This window comes from Agelaius tricolor, unplaced genomic scaffold (assembly GCF_023055355.1).
Source record: "Agelaius tricolor isolate 1412-34295 unplaced genomic scaffold, bAgeTri1.0.p SCAF_1, whole genome shotgun sequence".
NCBI lineage: Eukaryota > Metazoa > Chordata > Aves > Passeriformes > Icteridae > Agelaius > Agelaius tricolor.
The window spans coordinates 107112650-107140545 of NW_027269261.1; the positions used below are offsets into that span (position 1 = coordinate 107112650).

General features: G+C 35.0%; 1 protein-coding gene across 3 annotated transcripts in view; it reads left to right on the plus strand.

Annotated features, from left to right (window-relative positions):
• Nucleotides 1–20241, plus strand: part of GRIK2 (glutamate ionotropic receptor kainate type subunit 2) — a 356681-nt gene extending 336440 nt beyond the window's left edge. For 2 of the 3 annotated variants that reach the window (XM_071446488.1, XM_071446506.1), the window contains 3 exons: nt 567–817; nt 8841–9018; nt 15320–15481. In XM_071446488.1, coding sequence (XP_071302589.1) covers nt 567–817; nt 8841–9018; nt 15320–15333 — 443 coding nt within the window. In that variant the 3' untranslated portion in view covers nt 15334–15481. Of the gene's footprint in view, nt 1–566; nt 818–8840; nt 9019–15319 lie in introns of all 3 variants that reach the window. The other variant, XM_071446497.1, reaches the window with a different exon arrangement.
• Nucleotides 20242–27896: the final 7655 nt, after the last annotated feature.

The window sequence follows — 27896 nt, forward strand, 5'->3', positions numbered from 1 at the left end:
AGTGTTTTAAGTGCCTGAAAATCTATCAAATATAGACTTTTGTGGGTTGGTCCTGAAGCATAAATTGTTTCTTCCTCATTTAATAAAATGACAGGATGAAGTATTCATTAAATATCAGAACTTCTATTAGCTTTATGATAGCGAGCTATGAAGCAACAGCCTGTAGATTTACATATATTAAACTAAATTAATGAAGCCCATTTAGAAACTTATTGGGAAAAAAATTGAAAAAAAATGAAAGAAGAATACACTTTGACTGAGTATAATATTTGGGCATGAAGAAGTTTGAGACCATGGGACTAAATGTGATAGGAATTGCTGCATCAAGTGGCATGGCTTACTGGAAACACCAGCTGGACCAAGTTTTCTGGATATATACTTGTGTGAGCAAGCAGGTTTGTATTTATGTGACCAGTGTGATTGTCTCGAGAAGCAAATGGCTTTTTGACTAATATTATGGCTGTTAAAGATACAGTTTTCATGAGTTATTATTTATTCTTATATGGAATAGCTAACATTTCATGTAATATATTCCATGTGATATTTCTTCCCTGTGTTCTCTTCAGGTTCTCCATACAGAGACAAGATCACTATAGCAATTCTTCAGCTGCAGGAAGAAGGCAAGCTCCACATGATGAAAGAGAAATGGTGGAGAGGCAATGGTTGCCCAGAAGAGGAAAGTAAAGAGGCCAGTGCTTTGGGAGTTCAGAATATTGGAGGAATCTTCATCGTGCTGGCAGCAGGATTGGTGCTTTCTGTCTTTGTGGCAGTTGGGGAGTTTTTGTATAAATCAAAAAAAAATGCCCAGTTGGAAAAGGTAAATATTGTCATTACCTGTTTATTTTATATTATGGTCTATTTAAATAATATTTTAAACATTTTGTAATGTTTAGTGAAATGTAGGTGATGCATACTTATTGTTTATTCTTATAGTAAAGTATTTGTATAACAAAGGATGACAGCAAAATCTCCAAAGTTTTACATTTACAGCTTTTAATTTTTCTTCAATGTGTTTAATTGTAGCCAGATTTCAGGACAAGTGACTATTTCTCCTCTTATTCAAGCCTGAAAAAAGACAGCTTTTTACTCCTGGAAGTTCACTGCAGTTAATTTTATGGATGAAGAAGAAATCTGAAACTGTAATGGGAAACAAATTAATCTCCTACAGATAATTCTGATTTCAAAAGACAAACTCTCTGTAGCTCAAAGTGAAAGTCTAAAAATGTCTCAATAGAAATGTTCTTTATAGGAGTTTATACTTGCAAAGTTGTCCTGGTAACATCTGGAAAAGAATATATCAGCATGATTCTTTTTTTGGTGGGTTTACTACTGATATGATGTCCTGTAATTTCAAACTGACCCAATATTGAAAATTCTATTGTTAACTTGTTGTGTACTTGCAATTTATACAACCAGAATACTGTAAATGTGCTAAGACTAACAATTTATTGAAAAATTTGTAGCTGAAATTATAATTTTTTGCATAATAATTAAATAAATCTTTCTATATGTATGTGCCCATGTCTAAACCTAAAATAAAATAGTTTATTTTATTGCTATGGCAAAATCTGAATTTTAAACATTGAGAGAAACTGTTGGATTTTGCTATGTCTTTTTGATTTTTACTTTTGAGGAGATTGTGACCTATGAAAATTTTTAAATTTATGTTTAGAAATGTAATTTATAACAATCAGTAGTAAATCCAAAAGATATATTTGTATTGGTATTTTTCCAGATGATGCTAGTGAGCTTTTGTAACTTGAGTCATTACTCAGAAAATTTACAATTTGTTTTCGCTTCTTTTGAGGCAACTTTTTGGTGCTCAAGTTTCCTGTTATAAATATATTAAGAATTTTTTTCTAACACACACTAAGGCAGTGTGAGGTTTCAAGGTCCTAAACACTGTTTGAACATGGGTACATTCATTTATTGCTGAAGGACCCTTTAGGTCCTCTTCTTTAAAATACTGCAGGCTAATTCCTTCTGTTAACATACTATTGGAATGTTATGTTTCTGAAATGAATTTGTAAGGAAAAATAATACTGGTTACTTAAGAAACCCATGTAAATATCAATAATTTTTATCCATTCCTAAAATGGATTTGGATCTTATATGAATATCAGTAAAATTTGGTTTAGTTTTTCTGGACTTTTAGCACACAATCAATTAGAAAAATAGGACTGCTTTGATAATAATTTTGTTACGTGAATTCAGTATTTTACAGGGTGTAAATACATTTGTGACAATAGCTGCATGCTGGAAGTTGAGCATGAGGGGAAGCAAACAGAAACTTTCTAATTAAGGACTTGTTTCCTTTAAGTTCTTTAATTTTTGCGGGGGGGGGGGGGGAGGGAAAAGAGTTTGTTTATGTTTCTTTGATTTGATTTTTTTTTTTTAATTTTTCTTTTGTTTGGTTTTTTTCTCACTTGTTTGCTCATTAGTGTTGGATAGAGATAGCAATGACTGGAGGAATGTACCAGAAATGTTTAATAATCAAGTATTTAGATACTTTTAAAAGTTAGGAATAAATCTGAAGCAGCTGAGTTGAGTTGAGTCAGGCTTCTCTCTTCTCTCCTCCTTGCCTCCAATCACTTACCTTCCATCTCCTCCCTGCTGCTCCCACATCCCCTGATATCAGCAGACCATTGAAATTTCACTGCAGTTTTATTTATGGAATGAACTTAAGAGGAAGATGATGCTTGCATCCCTACACATGGCCTTCCCCAGCATCCCCTCACCCACTCTTCTTGCAGCACCCAAAGACTTTCAGAAAACATCTTCTTTCAACCTCTCCAGGTATAGCAGATCCCCTTTGCTAGAGAGAGAGCAACAGCAGCCTAGGGCGAGATGAGAAATCCTGTCAGTCTCTACAAGTCCTGCTGAGATGAGTGAACAATGCAAACAGTGCTGCCTTGGATATCCTGTGGGGATAGAGGAGCACCTGTAACAGTTTGGAAACATTTGTGGTTTCATCCCTTAGGAGTCAGAGTTTCATTCTGGCATAGTGTCTGTCAGTATTTGGGAAGAGGGAAGATCAAAGGTCATATTAAGAGCCAAGGAAGCAAAATGAATCAGATTACTTCAGCTGCTGAGTATATGGAGTATCCTGAGATATAAGTAGGCATGAGTGTTTGCTTTTTAATGTGTACCAAATTTTCATTTGTACTTCCAGCAGGGAGGCAATACAGATTGAAATTGTATAATATAGATATGGGGTTTTAGAATTTTTTATGTCACCCTGCTCTTAGAGCTTGCACATAAACAAGACATTGTCTGGTGTGAACCTGTTTGGAGGACTGAAATCTTGAAAGGAATCAAGCTCAGAAAAACAGCAGATAAAATGGTGTTATTCACTAAAATAAAAAATGTTGCATCTTGTAAGAAAAGATGGCTCAAAACATCCATGCCCCTGATGTGTTTAAAAGTCAGAAAGAAACGTATGACACTCCTGAGATTTTCTGTGAAACAGATGATTTTATGCCACCATAACACTTTCCAGACAGAGGGAAATTCCTCTCTTATTGACACCTATCAAAAGCAAAGATAAGCCTGGATGTTATCACAGTTAGACTGCCAGTCACTGGCACTTTCTAAAGCTAGCTTGCTTGAAAAATAAGTATCCTAAATTACTAACTATTTTCTAGAAAATCCAGTCATTATAAATGTGAAAACAGCTATATATGGATTGAATTTTGCTGTCATTTCTAGCCATTCAAAACTCATTGAGCCTTCAGCAAGATGGAACTAGGTATGCTTGTGTAAAACTAGCAGATGTAAATTTTATTAATTTTGAATTGTTAAGTACTTCAAATAATGTGAATCGAGACACACACCTTAACTATTTGTTAATAGATGAGGTCATACACTTCCTATAGTAAAAAGTACTAGATTCAGTCTCAACATGTACTGAAACAGTAAGTATACAGCCAAGAAAGTATATCTGGAGTAACACAATCAAATAATAACATAAGCATCAATTAAATTAACCTCTCTGAAATAGTTATTTATTTATAATTTATTATAAAATCAATAAAAACAATAAGGACATTAATAGTTGTTTATATTTTACATACATTTACAGGGAAGACAAAAGCTATTGAACTTTCCATGTTAAATAATTCACTGCTCAACTGCACAATTGAGTTGAGAAAGATCAGTGTGGATAATTTATTTCAGAAGACACAATGACTGAGCTCTTGGCAGAACTGGGCCCAAAGTAGAGATCAGTAGCTAGGAATATACATGTGTTACATACAGAACTGTTTTACTTACAACTGCAGATTCCATGGAACAAGAAATTCTGCATGCTGAGCTGTGACCTGTATATGAGACTATATCTTTGGAGATGGTACAAATTTATCTGGATGACTCTTGCTTGAAATGAATTGAATACAATAATTTAAAATACTTTCTGCAAAATGTTCAAAACATATTTTTATAATGTAAGGATAGCAGGAACAAGATTTTCTGATCCTAACTGGCTCAAAAATTCATGCAGCTTTGATGAGCTCAGTGTCTTTAGGTTATGGTACAATTTGATCTTATTAGAAATGAAATGTGGTTTTGCTGTGTTTGCTAGTAATTCTGAATTTTCTACCTCACACACATGTTTTAATAATGCCATAACCTGGTGTGTGTTTTGGACTGGATAACTCTTTTACTCTTGCCTAATACATAGTGTCACTGTTTCCTTCAGAGAAGGTGCTGGGAATGGCAGAGCACATATTCTTTTCTATGGCAGAATGTTGATATTCCAGTTAGTGCTTTGGGAAAGGGTAGGAGGAGATGGTAGGTCAGAGGTTGACCTGACTGCATTCTTGCAGAGCAACCACAAGATGGTGCCTTCTAATTTCTGAGAGGGAAATTTAATTGTCACTTTTTAATAAAATTTGTCAAAATGCTTACCTATTGTTTAATTGCAGCCTTTCTGAAAATGCTAAAGGCTTGTATTATTTCCCATTGTTTATGATACAAACATCTAATTATGTCATCTACTTGGAAACATGTTATTATCAGACCTTTTTTATCTAGCCAATCTTGACAATAAATGCTCAGTCATTTGCATTTTATAATTGCTTTTGCTACTGAATGACCTGCTCCCTTATTTTAACAGGCACTCAGAGGGCAGTGAGTAAGCAAGGTTAGAAACAGAAGCCATTTAAAACAATTACTATATCTTTCCTGTTTTTTTTTTTAATTGATGTGCATCAATGCATTATGGGTTTATGTCCATTTCACACATTTAGTTTTGCATCACTCATATTATTTTCAGAAATTCAAGGGAAAACATTGACCTTGAAAACCATTAATATTTAGCACAATATATTGATGATTCTCAGTTTGAGAATTTATTGACCTTTCCTTTGATTTTGTGTGTTCTGGGTTTTTTTTTTAAGTATCCTCTGAGATTATTTCCATTTACATACCACTCTTACACAGTGATTAGGTACTACTGTAAGAGTCAGCTGTGTGATAGAAACTACATGTGCACTGCTGAAAACATTAGAATGAAATTCACAGTATTGATGAAGGCAGTGCCATGGATATATAGACCATTGCTTGTTGTCACTGCTGTAAATTGTTGTCCTTGTGCCTATCCTGGTCAGGATTTCTTTGGAGAGGGTGACATTGACTGGAGAAGTTGTCTGCAAACCTGGTTTTATTGAGGTAGTGGTCCCACATCCTTCTCAAGAGGCAAGGAGGGGCCAAGAGCTGATAGGTTGAAACAGCTGCTGCACTGTGACCATATACAGTTACACATCATCCTGATTTTGCTTCTCTCAAATATGATTTAACTTTTCTCAGTTTGTATACATGGAGTCAGTGTAAATGCTAACAAGAGTTTATTTTCCAAGGTCCCTTTATGATCTATTTGTACTAGGATAAGTTTCATTCATTATGTCTTACAATCCTGCTTTTTAAAATTCATGTCAACCAAATGCAAATATATAGCTTTTCCTGTGTGTTAAGGACTTACAGAAATAATTTAATAATTACTGAAATATTTTGATGCTTCTTTGTCAGCAGGATGTGTAGAAAGTCAATATTTTAGTCTTAGTTTGAATTGTTATCTCACCAACAGTACAAAATCAAATTTCAATTGTTTTATATGAAAAACTGAAAAGCTTTTAGGATCCTTCTTATTTTACCATAATATTTTATGGTGTGGTGGTTTGGGTTATTTTTCCAAATTTTACTAAATAGTTGTCACTAAAGTACTTTTCTTTACTTTCTCAAAAAAATGAAGTTATGTCAGTTTTGCTGGAGTTCAAAAATATTCCTAATAGTTTAATATCAAAAGCCTTTGAATTTGGGACAGTAATTTTTAATAGTTTTGGAACAATACCAAAGTAAATCTCAGCCTACTGATTTTTTTCCAGGGGGAGACACATTCAAAAGATTTTAAATTTGAAAATCTTGCTCCTCAGGCTACAAGAAACAAAAGGATGTGGACATTCTTGGTAAATTGAAGTAAAAGCTTTGGGATTTATATCCCAAGTACCTTTTATATGACCTACAGTCAGTGATGTAGTTCTGTATTTTTGTGTCACATTTTTTAATGGAGTAACCTCAGAAATTGTACTTTTGGCTGCAAAAAGCAGCAGCTGGGACAGGTCATGGAAGAAAAGTTTTTTCCAACATAGGCACACTGCATTCTGCAGATATGCAGTTGGAAAATTAGGAACTTCTATCATCCTGTAGTCCCCTGAGCACTGTATGAGTATGTACAAACTTGTATGGTTGATTTGTGTGTGTGTAGGTGTAGAGATTACGTGAATTTCAGGTATTAATTTTAATTAAATACCCTCTTGGCAACCATGTAAATATATATTAGAGAATATTTTCTAAGGGGAGGAATTATTACAAAACTCAACAAATCAAAACAAACCTTCCCAAAACCAAAGTCCAATCTACATCTCCAACCATCTTAACAGAAGAAAAAAAGAAGAAGAAAAAAAAATGGAAAAAAAACAAGTTACCAACTGTAGCATTTTAAAGTAATTTGCAAACAATAAAATACTGAAACCAAGAATTCTATTTTGATTTTTGATTGCAGCTCAACCAGTATCTGTTTGGTAATGGACCTTTTTTTCTGGGGTATTTTTAATGTCTTAATTTGTGTCTTTCAAAAAACAACTGAAAATACAGGACTGTATGTAAAGCAGATAAATACTTAAGTACACAAGTTCAGGAAGTTCACTATAGTTTCATATTCATTCAGTCAAAGATCAGATCTTAAATTATAGGTCTGAGTTATGGAATATTTAAAATTTGAAGTTGGATAAAAAAAAATTTGGAAACGTCTAAATGTTGTTTCCTTTATAGCAAATGTGGTTCACTTTCACTTATCAGTAGAAAGAAGAAACACATTATATGATTATTTTCTCCTCTGATAAAAATATGTTTTCATTCCAGTAGAAAAAATGTCAGATCATAAAGCATTTGTGTCTTTCTAATATTTTTTCATTGTCTTCCTCTAAATATTACTGTAGTGTATAATATTTTAATATAAAACACTAAACTTCTGATTTTTAATTGATGAGCTATGCCATAATTAAATGTAGTAGCAAATACAGTTTAGTTCAGCTGATTTATTTACTTTGACTTTTGTACAGGTCAGCGAAATAGCATCAAGCATTTCCTACCACCTTTTAGACTGAGAAAATATCCTTGACATATAATTAAAGAGAAATGGGAGCTAAAACTTTTGATATTATGTACTGCAACATGACTGTAACAGTTTCCAAAATAGTAGAAAACCTTGGCATTAATTTAATACTAACAGTCTCTCTCTGTTCAATATGATTTGAGGCCATGCCAGATTTCTCACTGAGTTCATACTATCACACTGAACTATAAAACTAGTATAAATTTTTGCAATGAATAAAGCACAGAGGACTTAATCTGAGCAAACCTTGAAAATAAAAAGCTGTTTAGAATTCAGGTAAGAAAGGTTATATTTATTTTCTAAAATAACTCTGTAAAATTGACTATTTATTTTCAAATCATATTATACAAAGCATTTTAATCCAGACAGACTGGTACTACACAGCATTAATTACATATCATCATCACTTCCTTTCACCATGCTTGGTGATCAACAAACCTGACATGCCTTTGACAAAAAGAATGAATTTAGATGTAGGATCAAAGATGATTCAACAGGTGAATGAACCTTCACATCCTGTGGCTGAGAATGTCAGATCTCCATGGACTGACTCAGTGCAACCAAGATCACCTCTGCTGAAAGGCAGAAAAATATCTGCCCAGATGTGATTGCAAAATACACACCCATTAACATTGCAATGATTATTGTTCTAAGCCAGTTAGGCAATGCCATCTATTCTGTTATTTATTTTCTCAGTGACAGCTACATGGCTGAAGTACTATTAATTGATCTCAGTCCTTGTTAAACACCTGCCAGTCCTGTGTAGCCATTGTCCAGGGACATGAGACAGCAGTACCATGTTCTGGAAGAAGATCTGGACTGGCGTCACAAGGTTTACATCAGTGGAAATGTTTGCCTCTGACAAATAACACTTATTGCCACTCTGAGTTTGAAACCACAGTCCCAGACCTAGAGAAATGTGAGACTGTCAGCCTTTTCCTGAAGAGGTTGAACTGAAAAATGAGGATAGAAGATACCTTCTGAGTGCTTGCCTTTGCCTGTCCAGCACAACACCTGTCTCCCTGGGATTAAATTGCCATCACCCCCCTATTTCAGCCAGGCACTGGAAGCTCAAAATGACCGCACAGTCCTGGTCTGACAATAGAGTAGGACTGTGTTTCATCTGCGTGTCGATGACACCACAGCCCAAATTATTTCATTATCTCCTCAGTGGCCTCATATACATGTTGAAAGGAGAGATGACAGGATGAAACCTTGTGGAATCCTGCATGAGAGAGAGCCCTCGGGGCTGATGAGCAATTGCCCTATGACACCCTCTGGGATTTCTCTGAGAGGAAAGAGTGGAACCACACAAGTGCAATCCCTTCTGCCCCAGCCTAGGTCCACAGGTGAGTCAGAAAAACATCATGGTCAGTGTGATGGCCAGAAAGGCTGCTGGCAGAGCCAAACAAAAACACTTTGAAAAAAGCTTTCTGCGCTAATAGAAGCTCCCCATCAACCACAGGAAGAAGGGTAGCTGTCGGGCTGGAAACAAGGAAAATAGTTTCAGAAGACTTTAAATGAACTCAAATGTTTCATTCCTAGAAGTCTCTGTCATCCACCAGAGTGCATTTTGTTCTGTTAGGAAATAAATTTTAGAATTTGAGAGTGGCAGAATTGTTTTTTGGTGGGTGTTTTTTTTGGTTTGTTTGTTTTATATGGGTTTTTTTTTGACACCAGTTGATAATTTATTTAAGGCAAGCTGGAATTTTATTGTCCCACAGGGAGACACTTACAATAAGCACAAGAAGTGGCCTGCAGTGAGGTCCTGTATGTCACCTGAGTTCATCTCATAACTCTAAAACTCAGCGAGAAAGAAATTTTCAGCCTGCAGAAAATTGTTTCAGTGTTGTTTTGTTATAGGAAGGGTCAGTCCCATCAGACTTTTTTGATCCTCTCTGTCAAATAGCTACTAAAGTCCTTGAAACAACCAGCATTCTCTTACAGGGTAAAGCACCTCATGCTTCATGAAGCTGTCTGGAACTACTCTACTGGTGGTCATTTTGTAGATACGACGGTGAAAACAAAGCTTTATCTGTGGAATTAAAATTTTCACTTTGCTTGATATTATTGTCTTCATTTGAGTGGGCAGTGAAATTTCTGTTTCATACAGGTGACATGTATTTTGGTCTGTAATACATTTTGGTCTGAAAATAACTTCCTAAAATGGTTGCTTGTTCCATTCCCACCAAAACCCCAAAAAATTGCTTAATCTAAAACTGAGAATATACTGGTGATATGTTCAGGTAATTGCTGTGAATTTAGTCTGGAGTGTACTTGTGCATTGTACTTGCTATGGATTTAAACTGTACTGCATCAGAAAAATCGGTGGGAAAATATTTTTAATGTTACTATATTGTGCATATATAGATATGTATAGTATACCCATGTGCAACCTTTGATCTACAGTCATGCTTAAGAATAGGTATATAACTAAACAACCTAAAAATCTGATCATTACATGTACATTTCAACTTTGAAATGCTTGTACTCCAAATACTGTGATATATGATTTCACTTTTTCTGAGGTTATTTTCTCTTTAATTGTTCATATCTTTTGATCCTAAGCCAACATTTTGATAGAATTTGTTTTTCTGCCTAGAGGGTTTGACAGGTTTTCCACACACATATTTAAAATCCCTGAAGGAGTGGCATAGGAATCAGAAAGGGATTAGGAAGGAGAGTCAGGATAGGACCGTGCATTCATTCTCAGCTAACTTCAAGACAAAAAGCAGTTTGATTGCTATGTCCTCCTGGATGCTAAAACAATGACCCATAACACAAGAAGACAGTACAGGATTACCACTGTTACTGCTTTAAGATAATTAAACAAATCTTCAAATAATGTCTGACAGACAAGACTGGAAGTAATGAACTTCTCAGTAAATCTTAGATCCTTCTATTGAATGCTGACAGTCATCTTTATATTATCTGCCTCAAAGAAGGGAAAAATATAAACCAGCAAAATGGAGATTTTTTTTTAAAATTTAAACACACTGAATAATAATCACTTAAATCAGAATGTTTAGAGTGGTGTAGGCATGCTGTTCTCTCTTCCTGTTGCTCTTTTTAGGCTGTTAAAAGAAAAATCTGTGGTAATAGTCTCATAATTATGTGTCTAACAAATGCTATTATGATTTCTAATTACCTTTCTAAATTCCCATAAAGCAAAATAATGAAAGCAGTGTAAGTATTATCTACCTTTTATATTAATACACGTGCAAAACCACATTTTTTTTCTCATGCAGTAAAGCTTATGCATAAGCTGTCTAATCAGCTTGTAAGCAGTGGTAACATTTTTCAAAATTCTCATCTTGATTCTCCATGACTTGTGAGATGTCAGCTGTGGCAAAGAATATCAGAAGTGTCAGTTACTTTATTTTTCTTAAGGAGATGAACTTTTTTCAGAAGTGTTTTGTGTTTGAAGGGTAAGAACTACAGTTCTGTTTAAATGATCTTTTGTACACGTCTTTTGTAATGTTTTATCATGATATGCTGCAACAAAGCAGATGCACTTACGTGCACTATGGTTTAGAGAGCTGTATGCTGGCCTTAAATTCTTCTAGCATTTGATTCTATCTAAGATGATTTGGAGGCTGCATTTACTTTCTGGTAGCATTTAAGAAGACAACTTAAGATTTTGTAAGGGTTAGTGAAAAATCGATAATAACCGATGTTCTTGTAACATGCCTGCAGTGTGGAAGGTAAGTTGGGAGCAAGAGGTTATTTTCTTTGAATTAAATGGAGAGTCTTGCAATATATACTAAAGTGCTCAATTCCATGATGGACAACAGTTTTGAAATGTAGCCTTTCAGTTCTGTAAACATAATGTTGTTTTCCCTTAGCAATTGAATAGCAAGGACCAAGACATTGGATTATCTTTTCTAAAATCATACATGAAAATGTGTTCTATCTGTCACCAAAAAAAATACTCTAGAGGTGCTTCTTGTTTTTATGTCTTATTATTCAAAAAATTGTATCCTAACACTGAAAGAACATGAAGTTTAATGGTATAGAAAATGGAGACTACAGAGGTTAGAATTGAAATTAGACAAAAAAAAAAATTAAAAAAGTAAATCATAAATCCTTTCTAAAATTTATTGAATATTACTTTTTTTACATGTGTGAAAACTCTTCCTTATATTTCTTAGATAGAACCCAGAGAAGAAAAAAGGTCTGGATCATAAACTCTTACATAGCCTTGAAATGATATTTTTAAAATACATACTATTTCAGTGAGTGAAATTTGAAACAAGCAAACAAACAAACAGAAGATATGTAGCAATACTCTTAATCAGAAACAATATTTTTATTCCCGTATGCACATACAAGATCACATAAGAAAATTTATAAAAAATAATTTGAAAACATAGAATGGAGGAATATATAAAATAACTCTCTCAAAGTTATGGTATCTGCTTTATTAAGACTGTCAGTCATTAAAACATTTCTCTTTTAATGAGTTTTCATATCCAGGTAAAAGTCTCAGATAAAATGTGTTGTCAAGTTTCTTGAGACATTACTTTCAGGGTATTTCAGAATTTTGACATGTATCTTCTCACCTCTTGGATGTTGGTTGTAATCCATTTCCTACTGATATAACCTAAAAATTTATACCCTTTGCAGATTTTTGCAAAGGTTTTGGTGGATTGATTCCTCTTTAAAAGGATTTGTTCTAATTCGGCACTCATCTTAGGCACCTTAGCAAAAATGGGACAAGGAACACAGTCTTGAAAGTTTTAAGAGCTAATGCATAATTTTAAAATTTAGAAGGATTTTGCTCATCAGAATGTTTTAGCTAGGTCTTTAATTCCAGATGTGAGAGCCATATCATGGCTACAAGTGGTGTAGCACTGAGTTGCACCATTTACTTCTTAATGTATTCCCTATGAAGTCCCTGGGTTATATGCTAGGTTGCACACATAGTGGAAATGCCAAGATCTTCAAGCCATAGCAATTTAGCCTGGAAGCCATTAGGGAATACTAAATTAAATCTTGCCTTTTTAAAATATTTCAGGGTTAATTTCAATTTCAGAATCATAATGGCAGTTTTGATGTTAAGGAACAACACTTTATTAGAAAAAAAGGGAAAGTCTAAGAGAACTGAATATTTTCTTTCAAAGTATATCAGGATAAGGAGGTACAGTTTTCTGCTTTCAGCACAATGTCAGCAAAGATACCTTATGCATTAAGATCTGACATATTACATTCAGACCATTCAATCAGGAATTTTAGCCACCTCATTCACCTCATTCATGTCTTGTATGTCAACCCAGTGCACATTGCAGAGCTCACTTCAGCCAGAAATGCCAAACTTTCACCTCTGAAGGATATGTACTTGACTGTGAACCAGAGAAATATACCTTCTTCTTCTCCTCTGGATTCACAACTTAAACTTTTCTTAGTTGTAGGTGGCAAAATAATTTCTGCTGTAAGTTGAGTAGGCATTATTGCTTTATTTCAAACAGCAGGAGAAAGAAGTGCTTCAAAGGAAGTGTATCACACCCAGAGTGAGATTATAGTTTCCTTCAATTCCTACCAGCCCATTTCCTTATTCATGCAAAGGATTAGGGAAGAGGGCATTTGTTCAGGCTTTGTTGGATTCATGCTCAGCTCTAATTCCTAATTAAGACAACTCATATTTGCACATGCACAAAATGGAATTTTATGTAAAACTATTGAAGTTCTCAGTGAAACAGGAACTACTACTGAAGCCCTTCCTCTGCTGCTGTGTGCTCTCATCCCTAATCTGCAGAACAGCTCATGTTTTCCCTGTCTCCCTTTCTCTCCCTATGCCTCTGTTAACTGCTACCATGCCAAGTGGAACAGGATCAGTAGGCAGCAACTGCAAGTGACCTACAGGTCTAATGCCTGTAGGTTATAGCTGTTTACTGAGACACAAGCTTAAATCTCTCTGGCAGAAGATGCTATTATATTGACATTCTTAAATGTGACTCATGTTCAGCCATAATTCTCCAGCTGATTGCTGGCTGCACCGAAGAAAAGGGTATCTGCCACATATTCTTCTTTAGCAGTTGTCACACTTTTTAAGGAACGTGGCTTGTTAGGTCCTTTCAGAGCACACCTATTGGATTGATAACCATGCATGGAGAACTGGAATGTGAATTCTAATAGGATCCACAACTAAGCCAAGCACCAGTGTGTTTCACAGAATTTCTACTATTGCCAAATGACAAAGCTGTAAAATTTAATGGGAAATGCTGAGTGCCTTACTGCTTTCAGCCCTGTAGGTTGGAAGCTGAATGCAGACTTTTATGAATACAGCTTCAATCTAGGTTCTCAGTGAAGTAGGTTGGGTGCAATATTTAATTATTTTATGGATCTAATCTCCAAGCTTCAGGTTTGTATGAATAATGAAGACATAACAGTTCAGAAATAAAGCAGGGTTTTTATTTGAAAGCTAAATGAGACAATTATATATTGACTACCAGTAATCGAACAAAATCAAAAAATGGCCATGAGATAGTTAGATTAATTCTAGGTGCTTTGACTTTTTTGGTTCTTGTTTGATAGGTTGTTTGCTTGTTTTTTATTTGTTCACTTGCCTTTTTTTCCTGATTGTGTCCCTGGCCTGGAGATAGTTATTAAGAGAGAAAAATGCAAAGGGTTAGACCACACCTCAAATTTGCTTTGGCTGAGAGCAGTTGTCAGAGGCTTGGCTTAACATCTCAGCTTCTGGGATGGGTTATTTAGTTAGTATATCTCTCCATTAGCTGGAAAATGCTTAAATTAAACTATGATGTAGAGCCCAAAAGTGAGACATTTTTCTCTTACTACTGTATGTCATTTGATACTCCAATTCTCACAGGAGAGAAGGTTGATTGCTCAGCACACTGTTAGCAGTTGAGAATTCAGTCAGACTGAGGAAATAGGGAGATTTTATTTTACTTTTCAAATTGCACTGCAAACTGGAAAAAGGGCTTTGAGGATTTGATGTAAACATCTTAATAAACTTTTTTTAATAATACACTTTTCATGAAGATCAACAAAACTGAGTTGTTGTTTTTTGTTTGTTTTTTTTTTTTTTTTGCAAACACATGATCCATAAATGATAGTCAGTAGTGGTAAAAGTTTTTATATACAGAAGATATTGTAAATTATGGAGAAAATATCAGTTTTCAGTAATACATCTGGATTTTACCAGTATTTAAAGATGAATTTAGGTAAACTCCCTGAACTAAAACTTCATGTTTTTGTGGAAGAACTCTCACTTTAGTCTCATAGAAATGCAATTATCATTTTTAAATATGGCTAAGGAGATTCTACTGAATGCCTAACTGATATGTAATATTTGGATACTGTACTGTAAAGATAACATGTTGACAGAAAATCTGCTTGAAGTAGTTTTATGTAACATATACATCCAGACTTAGTACCTGCCAGAAAAACAATTGTACAGGTAAGGTGATTTTCACACTGTTTGATAAGTAATTTTAATTATTATTAAATAATAATATGCATATATAGTGATGCATATAATAAGACCATGGCAATTTGTTTTGAGCTTCAGACTGGAACAAAGCAAAGAATGACAAGTGTGTGCCAGTACAGTAAATCTGCTTCTAGACACTGCAGTTAGTAATTTCTTACAGCTATTTCTTTTTCTTGTTCCTCTATTTCCCCCTGTAGAGGTCCTTCTGTAGTGCCATGGTAGAGGAGCTAAGGATGTCTCTGAAGTGTCAGCGTCGATTGAAACACAAGCCACAGGCCCCTGTTATTGTGAAAACAGAAGAAGTTATCAACATGCACACATTTAACGACAGAAGGTTGCCAGGCAAAGAAACCATGGCATAGAGCTGGGAAGCCAAATACCCCAAGCACAAACTGTCGTCTTTTTTCCAAACAACCTTGCGAGAATGTTTCCTGTGGAAATATGCAACAAGTGCAAAATAAAATGAGTTACCTCATGCCGCTGTGTCTATGAACTAGAGACTCTGTGATCTCAGCAGTTGCAATGGCCAGACTCGAATCACAAGCATCATGGATCAACCAAGTTATGCAGGGTTACACTGTTTGTCATGGGTTTCCATCATTCTGAATGAATGAATGTTCCATGTGAGTTTTGTGGCTGGTTTCAAATGCAGTCTCAGTGAGAAGTTGCAGGTTCCTTTTGAAGTTCAACGGTTGCCAGAAAAGGGAGAATAAATGCCCAAGATGACACAAACCACAGAAGGAGTCTAGTAAAAGTAATGTCTCAGAACTGTAGTGGAACAAGAAACCATATGTTCTTCTGAACTTCCCAGCACAGAAAAGTTGGTAACTGCTGGTAGACTGAAACTACCATCTGGACAAGGTGATATGATCTTCCTGGATCCAAGAAATGTTAAAAGTGAAGAAACATGAATCCCATGAATTGAAGAATAAATATAAGGATGCTCACCTGTTTTTTGGTTTTGTTTTTTTTTGACTGTTTGTGACACTGAACTAAGTAAATAAATAATAACTACAAAAAAAAAAAAAAAAAGAATTTATCTGGGTTGGAACTTTGATCTAAAAAAACAACAAAAATATTTCCAGAATTTTGACCCAATTTTTAGATGAATGAAACTTTCCTTAGTACAAAGGAATGTATCTTACAAACTTTAGATATAAGCAATTGATTTTCTTTTCTATAATTGTGAAAAGAGGGAGGGGGGTGGGAAGCAGTGTATTTCACACATAGAGGGCTTGCATTTTAGCCTGAATGGTTTTTGAAAAACTTGTTCCTGCTACTAATTGAACTCAATGGAGCCTGTGCGATTCTCGCTAATGTTGGAAGAGGGATGGGTCACCTAAAAGAAGTGAATGTCAAGAACTTAAAGGAGGACTGCATTTTTCAATACAGTCACAGTACTAAATGAACAATATTCTTGAGCAGTTTTTTTTTTCCAAAAAAAAAAAATGTTCAGGTTTATTTGTGGAAATGCAAGATTTCTATGATAATAGTTTTTGTATGGAAATTTTTGTAATACTTTTTATCAACAAAATAAGAACATGTGTTTCCATCAGGGGTGTGATGCCAAGCATGAGTGGTAGTGCGTGCACACCACCAACGTTTGGTGAAAACTATTTTTATCATGAAAAAGGAATCTTAGAAGAGACATATTTTCAAGTTATATAATATAAAAAAATAGGTGCACTACCACCACTGCTTACCATGCTACACCCCTGGTTTCCACTAAGCTGATAACATGTTGTCATGAACAATTGTGTGTAAATGGTAAAAGACACAGACCTCTTGACCACATTGTGATAGAAGTTAATATGCACTCAGTTTGCTGTTTGAATCCAATGCACAAAATTAAAAAAAAAAAAAAAGAAGAAAAAAAGCATTAAATTTATGTCAGTTTTAGTTGGTTTGGTTTTGCTGAGTGATTTGAGCAACATATGTGCAGTACTTTGTGTCAGTACTGGTACTTAGCTTCAGCTTAGTGCCCTATCCTGATGAGACTTGCCACTAAATTTGTGACAAGAGAGTTGGCTGGGATTTCTGACAGAAGCCATTACAGCACATTGTGATACTATTTGCAAGATTTGGCTCTTAGCTGCTTCAAAGCTAACTTATATGTCCTGAATGTGGTGAGTTCCTGGACATAACATTTTGAAATGCTGCCCTAAAGATGCTGAATCTTGCACCTCTGTCTACTGTAAATTTATTTGTATCTCAACAAGAAATGTATAGTATGGACTATGTAGGAATGTTATGCCAACAAAAAAAGATTATTAAGATGGTCTTTACATGGAAAAAAATTTTACTTTAACCCCCAAAACCATTAAAATACCCCCCAAAAACATTGAAATAATCATAAATAATAAGTCATCGACGAGTAAAGATGATGGCACAGAAATATAAAATATATAATCCAAACTATAGAAATTATATAATGAAATTTGGGGGTGAATGGGAGGTTTGTGTCTACTACCCAGTTATCATAAATCTTCATAGAGATTGAGCTGGCCATTTCCATTGTGAGCAGGGACTGAGAAAGCAAATTCTCTTATATTTGTGAGTTTCATCCCCATTTATGTGATAACAAAGAACAGGTTATCTTTGTCTGAAGTATAAAGAAGATAAAAACACTTTAAGCAATTTTTCTGGAAATGAGTAAACGTACATAATTTATATTTAAGTTAATTCTTTAAAACACAAAGGGGAAAAGAGTAACTGTCATAACACATTGAAAACTCCTAATTATGATGGCTTGGAATGGAAAAAATTGGCTATTGCATTTGATTGATGATTTACAATAAAATTTGTAAAATCATGTAATAAAATGCTGTATTATATTCAAACATACTGTTCTTTTCTCCATTGAGGATGTTGAAACAAGCAGGATTTCATTCTCATCTTGATGCTCAAGACTAATTCTCATTAAGCTTTTTGTGAGCCAAAGTAACAGTGAATGCAGAATATGTCCCAAATATTTTATTGGGTCAAAGTTCTCCAAGGAACAAAACTTCTATCATGGAGGTAGTACAGCTTAATTAAGATTTTGGTCAGAATTTCAGCCTTCCTTTATTGAGGGAAATAGGCAAAGTAACTGGAGATTTGTATTAAAGATCAAGACTAGAAGTGCATGGCTCCACAGATTCACAGTAGTAAAATGGGTTTTTTTCAACAATCATACACTAACTCATGTTGTTACTCTGTTGTGCATTAGTAATTATTTCTGTATTAAGACAGTTACAGAAAATTGACTAATAAAGACCTGACCCCCAAAAGCGTAGAAAATACTACTGATAGTTTTGTACTTGAAAAAGCCCAATTTCTTTGAATTTCTTCAAAAGCTTCATTTTCTTTCTACTGCTACACAAAAAAATCCTCAATTCTGAAGGAAAATTCTTTGTATGGAAAGGCCTCTGAAAGGCCAACATTCAAAAAATTTCATGCTGTATAAATTTCTGTACTGTCATTAAGACTGATGGAGCTTCCCACCAAAAATCAAAGAGGATCTGGCCCACAAAGATTCAGAATCCATATATAACTGCTTTATCTGGTCTCATAAAACAGCTTAATTAGTTTGCTGATTTCTCAGGACAGGATGATGGGTGCTTCTCTGACCTTAATGTCACTCTAGAGAAGAATTTTAAAGCAGTTATAGCTCAGTGAAATGGCGCTGCCTGGTGGATGACAATTGGAGGTAAAAATTGAACAGGACTTTTTTCCCCCATGTCTGTTTCAATGAAAATAGACACCTTTAAGACACAAAAGGCACACTATTTATATCTTCAGGTTATGTTGGAATGGTTGTATACCAATATATAACTAGAAAAAAAAGGACAAAACCCCTTTTATGTTGTTGATTAATGTAATTTGTGGAGGACTGGTAATGAAAATAATGAGCCAAATGGTTGGATGAAATCAAGAGATGTCTGGTCCTTTACAGTAAATGAGGATTTGTCCAATTATAGACATCAGCAGGCCTTTTTAATGGTATTCTCATTTTATATAAACAGAAGTACAGACATATACAGGGAGTATCTGTCAGATTTTATATGCGATATTTCTCTCTGAAATTTCTGTCTCAATTTTCTGTTGAAGAATTCAGTATAGATTTGAAATAACCTTTTCTTTCATTTTATTATTTCTTGAGACTCTGATCGTTAATCTTTCCTGATTTCATCCATAGAGTGTTCACAACCCCCAAAATAACACAGTTTAGTCCTACTACACTAACTTGTTAATATTTCAGAATTGAAAAAACGTACTTCATCAGAGAAGAAAACATATTGTGCCAAAATCCAAAGCCACAATAGGAGAAATATCCTAATATTCCACAAGATAAAAATATTTTCAGGGAAAAGGAATCATGAGCAGAGGTAACATCATACTAAGATGTAAAACATTATGCTATAAAATAATGTTTTATTGTTTTGATGCTAACGATATTAGAAAAATGGGAAGCACTTCAGACACAACTTCACTTAGTCTCCAAATACATCAACAAACACAAAATAGGATAACTGAAATACTCCTTTGAAAGAAGTGTGAGAACTCCTTCTTGAAAGCAATCAAGGTTTTATCCAATACAGCCCCAAGTATGTACAGATATAATATTTAAGGCAGAACTAGGTGTACAGAAGCAATGGTGTTTCTGTCAGAATTTCAAGGATGTATTGGAAAACAAAGGGTTGCTGAGGTTGGCTTCTCTTACTTAGAAGATCATTGCTTTCCAACCTCAAACGTGCTAGTGTCCTGTTCTCTTCCAGTCTTACCTCTCTGCCTTCCTACACGCACCTCTGACAGTATGAAATTTTTTTTAAAGCCCTTTTCTTCTGGCCTTCCTTTAAAAATAGTTCTAATTAAAAATAAAGTTACTCAAACACCTCATCTCCCCAGTTTGTATCCACCAAGATAAAAACATTAGCTTTTCATGTGACTGTAATCTAATTGTCTTTATTTTCATTTACTACCCCTCTCTGTCCCCTGCCTGTGTTATCTTCTCCTGTTGTTCTTGTACTTGCCTAGACTGTAAGCTCTTAGGGGGCAGGAAATCTGTCTTTGATTTGTTCTATGTAGCACCATGAACTATGGAGCTATATAAATAATAAAAAATGTAGATCTTCTTAAATGATGTTTGAAGTGATAGTGATCTGATTGACTGCCAGTCTAGTAATATATTGTTTTAGCTCATTGCCTGAAGTCCTAATCACAGCAGCAATAGAATAATCAAAAAATAAAAATGATAAAACCAACCCAAAGGGGCTATCACACTGACTCATCTTACTGGAATTTTCCCTACATGGTCGGGGTATAGGAAGATAATGTCATGTTCACATATCTTCTATAATGGTTTATATATTTAATCATCTACATTAGAAATTTTTTTAAATAAGTAGGTTAACACAGATATAAAGGATGAGCTTTGGAATGAGAATTTTGATTGGTCAAAGTTTGGAAAATTTATGGTTAAGAGATTGGTTAAGCTGCACATGAGGAACCTTTCCTTCTTTCATTATTTCAACCCATTTAGTCAACAAGACTCTCATTGCTGAAATCTACAGCAATCCTATTTTGCTAATAATTTTATGGATGTAATTAGAAACTTTCTACAAAATATAGTTTTAAACAAAATTAAAAAAAATACTTAGTCTTGCTTCTATTCAAGAACTCTCTTTCTATGACTGCTGGAATGAAAAACTGGGAATTCAAGAAAAATGAAATACAAATGGAAGGAAACAACACATACAGTCTTGAGGACAAGCATATCAGCTTTCTCTTTTACCTTTTTCTTCTTCAAGGAGTGACGTTCCGTATCATTGAACTTAGCTCTTCTGGATGTTGAAGTCTATACTGACAATTCTACATGGATCTGTCTTTCATGAATTCTCAGAGCCAAAAGACTACCTGTCTTTCTTTCTTGATCACACAATGTATTGTTTTTCCAGATACTTAGGAAATTGAGTCCTAAGTTAAAAAAATAGAAAATCATAGAGCTTCCTCTTTGCCATGACTGTAGAGTTTTGCTTGGTGGAAATAGGATACATTACATTAAACTTACCTGAAAAAATTGCATGAAAACATTGAAAATTGGTAAAGGATCTGTAGGTAGCGTTCCTTGGGCAGCACTGACCACCACAGACCAAATCTGTAGGGATCTGGTTTTGAAGGTACAGGTTCTACTTATTATGGGTTTATGCCAAAGATTGTCTTATGACATTTACCCATAAGTAGACTGCTGGCTGTTATGCCCAGAGAATGAAAAACAGACTAACACAGTGGTAACCATTATCATTCTCTTTATATTGTAACCACAGTAACCAGCTGGGCCATTTGGGCTCAGGTAAATCAACAGAAATTTCTGATATGTACACCTGCTAAGCAATTTTATGCATTAACATCTATCTTAAAAATGCAAATTTGGCATAAGTACAACTGGCCTGTGGGCTTATCATAAAAGAATCATGTCACAGAATCATTGAGGTGTTGAATTGCTGAGTCTAAGGCCTTCTTCAGGTAGAAGGGCTTTCTGGAGACTCTTGAGTACAATGCCCTTGTACAAAAAAGAGGCAACTAAAGTTTGTCCAGGGATGGAGACTCCCTAGCTCCCCTGTTTCCAGTGTACAATTATGCTTACAATGAGGAATATCTTTTTGCTCAATATATGCAGTATATTGCATTTTATCTTGTATTCAAAGTCTCTTATCCCCTCACTGGCTGTCACTGGAGTCTAGTTCCATTTTCCCCCCTGTCAGATTCTGCTAAGCTTTCTCTTCTCCATTTGAATGGTCCCAGGTGTCTCAGCCTCTCCCCATGTGACAGATGCTCAATCCCTTAATCATCTTTGTGGCCATTAACTAGGGACCATATTCCATAAAGTCTTGGTCTCATACTGGGGAGACCAGAACTGGACCCAGCACTCTAGATGTGCTTCACCAGAAGGGGAAAGATTCCTGACCTGTTGGCAGTGCTTTTCCTAATGCAAACAAGGCTAAGTTGATTTTCTTACCTGAAAGGACACACTGGTGGCTCAAGTTCAGTTTGCAGTCCACCAGAACCCCCATGCCCTTCTCTGCAAAACTGCTTTCTACTTGGTTTGCTCCCAGTCTGGACCTATTCTTCCCCAGGTGCAGGACTTGTCATTTCCCTTTCTTCAGCTTCATGTCCTTCCTGTTGGCCCATCTCTCCAGCCTGTTGAAGTCCTTCTGAAAGCCAGCACAAATTTCTTTGAAACTCCTCCTTTATGCAATGTTCAGATTTGCACACTGTTCTATCACACACATAATTAATGAAATTATTAAACAATATGAGACCCTTTGGATACATCTCTAGTTACTGGCCTGTGGTTGGACTTGCTGGCACTGATTAAAATCCTTTTGACTGATTTCAAGCCAGTTTTCAATTTACCTTATTTTTCGCACATCTAGTTCATATATTATAAGTCTGTCTGGGAGGTTGTTATGGGCAATTATGTGGAGAACGTTGCTAAAGTAAAAATAAATAAATAAAATTCACGGTTCTTCCCTCTTCCATGAAGCTAGTCTTCTCAATATAGAAGGCTATCATGTGGCCAAAGATGATATCCCCTTTGCAGATACATGCTGACTAATATAGGGAATTTTCTTGACCTCAATACTTGGAAATAATTTCAAGAAGGATTTTCTCCATCATCTTCACAGATATGGAAGTAAGGCTGACAAACCTGTAGTTTTCCATCTCTTCTTTATTGCCCTTTATGAAGGGAGGAGTGATATTTGCTTTCTTCCAAACCTCAGGCATCTCTGCCAGCCAACATAAGCTTTCAAATATTATCAAGAAAGACCTCACAATGACATCAGCCAGCTCCCCCATATTTTGCAAGTGCATCTTGTCAAGTCTTATCAACTTATATATGTCCAGTTTGTTTAAATATTCCCTAACATGATCCTTTTCCACCAAGTGTAAATCTTCTTTTCTCCAGACTTTCCCACAGGTCTCAGAAACTTCACTTTTCTGAGGGCTTACCCAGAAAGACCCAAATTGCAGAAGATACTGAGTACTTGGCCTTCTCCACATCCTTTGTCAGCAGTTGTCCATCCCCGCCTCCTACAACCATCCCATGATTTCCCTAGTCGTCTTCTCTTCTGCTGATATATCTGTAGAAACCCCTCTTGTTTACTTTCACAAGGAAGGATTGGATTGCTTGCTGGACTCAGTCCAGGTGGGTTTTGGCATTTGTAGAACTGTGACTGCATTCCATGATTACATTCCGTGACTGCATTACAAGACTGCCTTTCTTGGGATTCTTACAAGCAGATCTTGGAATGCCAAAGATCAAATTCTATTTTCACAAAATCCAGGATTATGATCCAACTTTTTGTCTAGATCCTCTTCCCTCAGAATCCTGAAATTGATCACCTGCAGCCAATAATGTCCCTCACACGGATTCTTCCATGTTTCTAAGCATGAGATCAAGCAGAAAAAGCCTCTCTTGTTTCCTCTAACACTCCTGTCAGGAAATTTTCATCAAACCGCTCTAGAAATCTCCTGGGCTGATTGTCCTTTGGTTTGTTGTCTCTTCAGCAGGTACCATGATTCTTCAAGTCTCCATGAGAACTTGAAGACTTTGGGAACATGAAGCTTCTTCCAGTTGTCTGAAGACATAATGTACCCAAAATTTAAAATATGCAAGAAAAATTTTGTAGTAGACATCAGGCTATAAATGTCCTTTCATCTTCATTTGCTGTACAGTTCCATCTTCATTCTCTTAGAAGTCTTATTAAATAATATTAAAAAAAATTGTCTCTGTTTAGAAAATAATAAAAAATAAGGTTTTTTTGCAGATTTATTGCTATTTTCTGAATATTATTTTTTATTGCTCAGCATTGTCAAGAGAATCATATATATCTCTCCAACTGGACTTCAATTTCTAGTGAGTTGTCTGATTAGCTGTAAAAAGTAAGATCTCTGCATATGTGATGAACAGCATTCACTATCTTAGAGTGAGCAGAAAGGTCACTGAAAGCAGTGTTTGTTGTTCTGTTTTGAAACATATCAGGCAGTTCAGTTGCTTCAAAATGAAGAGATATTTTCAGCATACCTTATTAATTGACGTGTTTTCATCTTTCTCTCTGAAAGTTTTGAAGCAATGTTGCCTAATGAAGAAAAAAAGAAACAAACAAAAAAGAAACAAAGAAACAAGCTTAAAAAAGCAAAACCTATTTGTGTTCAAGGTTTATGAAAAACTCAGGAATTATTTCTAGACTAGAATACTATAAGATTTAGTAAGTTTTCAGATAACAGGATTTTCAATCACAGACTCATCTCAACTTGGCAACTGCAGAAGCTCTCAAATGTCCATAAGATGATATCATTGCCACTGTCTGAATCAGTCCTTCAGATTCAGAAAAAAGAAGTCTGCAGTACTGCCCAATATTTACCTCTATTTGGTAAAATTTTTCAGGCTTTTTCAAATTAGCTTTTATTCTTAACTTAAATCTACCACTAATTTCTTGCTCTGGACTCTTGCTTCTCTTTATATATTTTATGATCAGACATATGATCTTTGGCTAGAATCTAGCCTGAGGGAGACAAAATATGGCCCTTAAAAATCAAAGGAACACAATTATAACCAGGCTATTGATTCTGTCAGTTGTCCACATTTCATCTCAAAGCTTTCTTTCCAGGCAATAGGTATTCCAATTGCTAGACTTTCTTTTCCCTTTTCTTTATTCCATTTTTACATAGGTTCACATTAGAGTAATAACTAACATTATATTCCAGAAATTGTCTATGAAGCTAGAGATCTTTTTTAGTTTCTACAAAACTGTGAACCAACTCAGATTCTACTTGTGAACCCGTGAGAGGTTGTATTAGCAGACAGAGTTTCATGATAACAAGTACATTTTTTCTTTTAATGTCATTGAATTTTATCTACCTTTTAGTTTTAGTCCTGGTAACTGGATCTGTTCGGTTGATTTGCTTTGGTTTTAACCGATGCATTTATGTAAAGTGAGAAGAAAAAGAAAAAAGAGAATTCTTTCAAAATGCAAATATTATGTTACAGCAAAAGAACAAAAATACTTTTTCTCAGATTGGTATTCATCTTGCCTCCAAGATATTCTGGTTCAAGATTTTTATGTGATGAAGTCACATTAACTTGAGCTAAGGATCCACTTCCAGGAAACGTTCTTCAACTCCTCTTAATGTGTTTGGACTGTCTACAATGAAAAAATCTATACTACTAGCATTGTCTTAACAAGACCAAGTTCCACCATGCTGCACATCAACAATATGTCTCATGTCTTTTTCTAAATATGAGATAAGGCTATGGAAATTCTAGGACTTCAGCTTGTCTACACACTTAGCCTATGGGCCTACTAGGATTTCTCAGGAAGCTTCTAAAAACCAGCTTTATTAATCAAACAGCTTTTCTTGAACAGTGACTTTGACAAAAACACTGCAAGGAGCCATTATATTTTAAATGGAAGAGATAAGAAGAGACAATGAAGTATGGCCTTTGTAACAAGCTACTCATGATTCATACATACTACATGAACTACAAGGAGTCTTGTTCTAGAGTGGAATTAAATGACCCAATTTTTCATCTATTTCTTAGGTTGTCAAGCTCTTAATGCATTATAATTAATATTGACATCTTTTACACTAAAAAGCAAACAGCATGAACTTTGCTTGAATGTTCTAAATTCAGCAAAACTTTGAATTTTTCCAAGTTTATTTATCCCACTTTTCAAGAAGAGGCTATGAGAACTAAATAGTTGATTCTGAGCCCAGTGATTTTTACCCCATTGAGAGTACAGATTAGTTTTTAGTATGGATGCTGTCCATTATCAGTCATTTTCACAGCAACTCATTATGAAGGTGAGCATGCAATAATCATGACACTTACCTAGCACCCTGCCCAGCACAAATGAAACTAATAGGATTTTTTTCAGAATATTTTGGACTGGTAAAATATGGGAATTGATATGTATTAGCCCACACTTGCCAGTGTTCTTCAAGGCTTACCTATATGAGATGTGGTGGTTTTTTCATAAACTCCATATATTGATGCACTGAATGATACATGAAGCTTAATTTCTTGGCCTCTTAGTCATATCAATGTTACCATTTTGCTGCTTCTTTTTAAGGTGACAAGTGGCATTGTCAAGATAGATAGAATAAGCAAATGCAGCCTAAGTAATTTATTTTGAAACATGTTAGGTAATGTATCTTAAAATTTTAAATATGGCATGAAAATGAAAATGCTAATTAATCCATTGAAGAGTTAGCATTAAGACATCCTTTAAAACTCTGTGTATAAAAAAGCAGATAAGATTGCCTACGTTTGAGTGAAACTTTTTTTTTGCTTCTCATTATTAACCTTGAATCCTATTTCTAAACTTGTATGAGGTTCTCTTTAAATCTGACAGATAACCAGCAAATGACTGATAAGAGATTTCATCATTTAATGCTCTAAATTTCTTTTCAATAATCTAGATGATTCATAGTTACAATTGACTCCATTTTTGTCTGCTAGCTTAATTATGAAATCTTAGCAGTGTGTCAGTTTCTGTAAAGATTTTCAGATAACTAAATTATAGATAATTTTTGTTATAATTCTGAAATAATTGCTTAAAATTAAGGGTGTTTTAAAAATTTCTCAAAGCTGTATCCAATGTCCTTTTCTTTTTTTTTCATCCTGGAGACTGTTAAAACAGCTTGTGGTTAAATTTACTTATATATTTATATCCCCATCTGTTGGAGATGCAGATAATTTCTTTGTGTTCCTCAATGACTGTAAACAAAATTTTGAGTTTAATTTCACTTGTAATAAATCTATTAAGTATATATTTCCAGTAGGGATCTTTATTACAGTGTTTCATTTCCTATTAGACATTAATATTTACATCCTCATAAGGAACTCAAAGAGTATTGCTTTCCAATTTACAGAGTGGCATAAATGACAGAATGAAGAGAGAATTGCCTAAAATTAGATGAAGGTCTCTGTCTTCAGTCTAATGACCATTTAAATGCAGCATAAATCCAGGCTGTTGCCAAAAGGATAGATTCTTTTCTTTCTTTCCCTGTTTTCTAGATTTTTAACATCTTTGACCATCATTATTTATTTATTTATGTATTTTGACCATATGATAAGAAGGACCTTTTCTAAACTAACTGCAGGCAATTATAGCCATCTAGTGTTCCCTTACATAAGAATTACATTTTCCCCCAAGCTGAGAGAGAAATAGTTCAAGAGCAAATTTCAGTACTTGAAAGGAATTGGAAAACAATGCTGGGCTGTGTCTGTTCTAAGACAACTTCAGTAACAGGAGGCCTGGCCTTGTCCTTACAGGCTGAGGTGCCTTTTCAGCTTGGATGTTGCCAGCCCTCATGGATTTTAGCTGTTCTTTGGAAAGGGGGGTTCTGCAGCAGGTGTGACCCCAGCATCTCTGCTAGCAGGAACCCAGAGTTGCTCTGCATACTTTCCCTGCCTGGATGGTGCTCAAGCCAACCAAGTTCTACTTTCCAGCTCCATTCCATGTGAGGACTCAGCTCTCCCTCTGACTTATTTGCAGCTGGAGCAGTGCAAGTGAACTGAGAAGACTGCAGCATAGAATAGAGAAAACCACCATACTTGATGTTGAGAGAGAAAAGTATCACTACTTTGGAATGTTTTGAATCAGAATTTTCCGTCTCTGAAACATCTCAAACGTAATGCTATTTTCCAAAGCAGTGTTTATTTATCAGTAACTTAATTCATATTTTGAATAGTGAAATATGATTATCTACAAGTGCAGATAAGGA